Source organism: Solanum dulcamara, chromosome 9 (genome assembly GCF_947179165.1).
Source record: "Solanum dulcamara chromosome 9, daSolDulc1.2, whole genome shotgun sequence".
NCBI classification, from domain to species: domain Eukaryota; kingdom Viridiplantae; phylum Streptophyta; class Magnoliopsida; order Solanales; family Solanaceae; genus Solanum; species Solanum dulcamara.
In genome coordinates this window covers 12,803,549-12,807,845 of record NC_077245.1, presented here as the reverse complement: position 1 = coordinate 12,807,845, position 4,297 = coordinate 12,803,549, and the positions used below count along the sequence as shown (strand labels likewise).

The window sequence follows — 4,297 nt, the reverse complement described above, 5'->3', positions numbered from 1 at the left end:
ATAATAAACTTATTATCAAAAAAATAAGTTGACTTACTCGACCCCAAGAGCTGGTTCTCTGTCTGCATATATACAAACTTAGGTGTTTTAACAATATAAAGATTCAACATGTACAGTTGACGACATATTCAATGACTATGACACATTGGCTTTTTGAATAGGAATCGTTAGTTAAAAAGAAGCGTAAAATGAACCTTGATCCCGCTTAAGTGATCAAGGTTTTGGGAAGTTAAAACTATATATATATATTTAAAAAATTAAAATATCTATTTTAGAAAGTTGCCGGTGTTTGATAGGTGAGGCGTGTTTAAGTAATTGAACACATCCACCATTAAGTCATCAACCAGTAGGTTGAGGGTTAATTTGAATCATGCTAGAGATAGAGAATAAGTGCAACACTATTGATGCTCTGATGGATTAAGGAGGGAAAAAAAGATATTTGACTAAGCTTTTAGGAAACAAATAATAAGTGTGTTTGAATAATAGCACAAATTGTTATTGAGAAGCTGAAAAAAGTAATGCCTCCCCAATAGTAGTAACAAAAGTGCACGAATAATTGCCACTTTTCAAAAGTATATTTGCGAAAAACACCTGTGACAAAAAAGAAATTATTCAAAATAACAGGAAGTTTGACCAAACAGGTTAGAAAAATGAGTATTGTACCAAAGTACGTAATTTGTCTATAAATTGAAGAGTCCTTTAATGCATTGACATAACAAGAAAACCAAATTTAGGAGAAAATGAAGCACTTAGTAATTGGTTGTGGCATGTCAATGGAAAAGCAAAAACACTACATTGCCATGCTCCTTACACAATCTATTTTTGCAGGCATGGCTTTGTTTTCTAAAGCTGCAATATCTAAAGGGATGAACCCTTATGTTTTCGTTACTTATCGTCAAGCATTTGCTATCGTTGCCTTAGCCCCCCTCGCTGCCTTTTTCGAGAGGTTAATTAATAATTCGTGTTTTTTTAGTAGTGTAAGTACAAACTTTCTGAATTATAACAACTATTGTACATGCAATTTTCAACTTTTTGTTTTACCTAAACAGAAAATCTGATGTTCCTTTATCCTACAACCTCATATTGAAGATCTTATTGATGTCATTACTTAGGTAAGTTCACTGTTATATTTAATTTATTGTATGTTAATCTTTATTCTCACTTGATTAATTTTGTGACATTTTTTCAGCACTCTAAGTTTGGATCTATATTACTTTTCCATACATTACACCACAGCAACATTTGCTGCAGCCACAACTAACTTAATTCCAGCCATAACTTTTTTTATGGCATTAATTTTAAGGTACACTTCAAAACTACTTAAGCAGAGAGCCCTTATATTATATTCCCTCTCTTCACTTATACTTGTCACGTTTCACTTCATGAAGTTTATTTAACTAATTTTCAGAGCTAAATTGAATTAGATTAATTCACTATTTTAAATTTAGATACTAGAAAATATATCTTAAAATATTGGTCAAAGTACATATAGTTTGACTCTCAAAAACCAAAAATGTACTTAATGTTCTGTTTTTTTTTTAAACAATATTACAGAGTGGAAGCTCTTTCAATAAAGAAGTCACATGGAATGGCAAAAATGTTGGGTTCTTCAATTGGTGTTACAGGAGCTTTGATGTTTGCCTTAGTTAAAGGGCCACATTTGAACTTCATAAATTGGTCCAAAGAGAACACAAGGGGAACTCATAGCTCAAATTTGAACTATAGTTTGAAGGAAGAGTGGTTAAAAGGTTCACTAGTCATGGTTATAGCTAACATAATATGGTCTCTGTGGCTCATTTTACAGGTAAAATTAATTAAATCTTAAACCATATATTTTAAATTGAAAGATTAAGAAAAAGAACTACTCCCTCTGGACCACGAATCAATTTATGTGACTGACTTCCCTTTTTCTATGTCTTAAAAAAGAGTATCTCTTGCTATATTTAGTAAGTTTTTCAATTCCAACATTTTACGAGCCAAGTTTAAGATTACAAGATTTAAAGAAACTCCGATTTTTATTTTTTTTAGGTTCCTATTGTGAAACAATATCCAGTAAAACTACGTCTTGCCACTCTATATTGCTTGTTTAGCTGGATACAATCTTCAATTTGGGCCATGGTGATGGAAAGGAATATATCAGCATGGAAGCTAAAATGGGGCATCAATCTTTTTTCAGTAGTCTACTGTGTATGTTTTCATCTCCTATACAATCTCTTGTTAATTAGGATCACGACATTTTTGTTTCAATTAATTAAATTAATCATTGGTCAATTTAATCATCCAACTTTCCATTTATTGACCTTTAAGTTATAAAATCAATTTAAAAATAACTCAGTTATGCCTAGTATATCACACCCCTCAGCAGTACTTTAAAATTGAAATTAATTTTCACTTAAACACTTTAAGTAAATGTTGTTCTTTTAAAAATCTCAAGTAGAAATCTTCTATGTTCTTCGGTCTGGGGTACCGCACAATCCGCTTAGATCTATTTCAATTGTCAATAAAATGAGATCTACCTTGGCAACGAACACGTCATTGATCAATAGTTTTTAGTTCTTTTCCCTGTCTGTCTATTGAAAATGGCTTAGAAATAGGTCCCTACCTAGTGATTTTGAAATAGATCAATCCCTGCTTTGACTGCCTTTAAAATTTTTGAAAATGGAATTTTTGTTTTTAGGCGGATTTTTTTCTCTGTCATTTTGACATTTTTACTAGCAAAATTATCATGATCACGTGGCACCACTTAAAAATAATAAAAACTCCATTTTCGCCATGTGGAGCTCATGATTTTTTTTTCCAAGTGGATCGAAAATTGATTTTGTTTTTCTTAAGTGGTTCCACGTGGATAGGATATCATGTAATAAGTGACGACCAAATTTAGCATTTCTTGGTGTTTCCTATTCTCTATGTTATATAGACATAGTTAGAATTATTTTTCCGTTGCAAAAAATTAATTTTGTAACGTGGTGTAATAAATCGAAAATTATATGAACATATGTGAAATTTACCCCTTTTTTTAATATATGGCGTAGAATTTTGGGTTTTTCTATGTAGCAATTATTCACCAAAAAAATTGCAGGGTGTGATTGTTACAGGGCTGACATATTGGATACAACTTTGGACTGTAGAGAAGAAAGGACCAGTATTTGTATCTATGTTCACTCCATTATCACTCATCATAACTGCCATAGTGTCAGCATTTTTGTGGAACGAAACACTTTACGTGGGAAGGTAATATCGCAATTTCGGTGTTGTTGGATAAAATTATTTAAAAATTATGTCCTTTTCAATTTCAAGTTATCTACTACGATATCAAAGTGAATAAGTAGCACTTTTTGCTAATATTCAACTCAAATGATTAAATTATTTTCTTATCGAACTTCAAAAGCTCAATTTTTCTGTGTTATTTTTCCTTTTGGCAGTGTGTGTGGAGGAATATTGCTAATTGGTGGACTATACTTGGTCCTATGGGGAAAGAATAGAGAAGCAGAGAGGGAAATCAAGGATCAAATTGTGGAAATCAAGGATGGAATTACAGTAATTTGATAGGACAATAGCAACAAAAAAATCTTTTACCACCATTTGTTTATATACTTTTTAAATATTTTAAATTATTAATTTGTGTGGCTTACGATACCTTTAATATAATTTCTAATGTAAATTATTCGAATACATAATTGAAATAAAGAAATTTGACTTTCGAAATTTCAACTGTCATATAAATTGACATTTATATATCCAAAGATATCTCAAGTCCAATAGATATTTCATTGCAAAATGATTTTATTAGACGACATCCAATATTGGGGACCAATATAAAGTTCCTTTCCACTCTCTGGATCATTATGATCAACTTAAAAGAAAAAAAAAATATAAAGTTGAAGGTCTGACATAGTCTCAGTATGAACCGACACACCACTTCTAGTGGAGTTTTAACATATACACTGACAATATCTACAAGTCTAATTATACGATTAGGTTGATTTAAAAGGTAATTATGTCGTCTATAAGTAACTATACCTTTTCTTTTTTTTGGGTATGTGAATTGAAGCTTGAAGATGAATAAAGTAAGCTCCCTTTTTTAGGTGTGAAATTGAAGATGGACTTTTCATTAGGATTCTCTAAGTGTAAATTGAAGCTTGAATCATAAGTGTATCCACGCTGTATCATTGTGTATAACGACCTAGATACAACATTTATATATGGTTTTTTGTATATACATACACTTTTTTTAATCATATTATGTAGATTTTAACTATGAAAAATGAAAAAAAAAAAGAAAAAAAAAAGAGGGTTC

At 30.8% G+C, this 4,297-nt stretch overlaps 1 protein-coding gene across 1 annotated transcript; it reads left to right on the top strand.

The window, feature by feature from the left end:
- The first annotated feature begins 730 nt into the window (after nucleotides 1-730).
- Nucleotides 731-3,671, top strand: LOC129903318 (WAT1-related protein At1g43650-like). Its single transcript, XM_055978840.1, has 7 exons — nucleotides 731-946; nucleotides 1,050-1,112; nucleotides 1,190-1,303; nucleotides 1,555-1,804; nucleotides 2,029-2,187; nucleotides 3,080-3,231; nucleotides 3,423-3,671. The coding sequence occupies exons 1-7, from the start codon at nucleotides 741-743 to the stop codon at nucleotides 3,544-3,546; spliced, it is 1,068 nt and encodes a 355-aa protein (XP_055834815.1). The 5' UTR covers nucleotides 731-740; the 3' UTR covers nucleotides 3,547-3,671.
- The last annotated feature ends 626 nt before the right edge of the window (nucleotides 3,672-4,297 follow it).

Coding starts and splice junctions, on each gene's coding strand:
- LOC129903318 (XM_055978840.1), top strand. CDS start 741: ATGAAGCACTTAGTAATTGGTTGTGGCATGTCAATGGAAAAGCAAAAA. Junction 1,113..1,189: donor TTATTGATGTCATTACTTAG/GTAAGTTCACTG, acceptor ACATTTTTTCAG/CACTCTAAGTTTGGATCTAT. Junction 2,188..3,079: donor TTTTTTCAGTAGTCTACTGT/GTATGTTTTCAT, acceptor AAAAAATTGCAG/GGTGTGATTGTTACAGGGCT.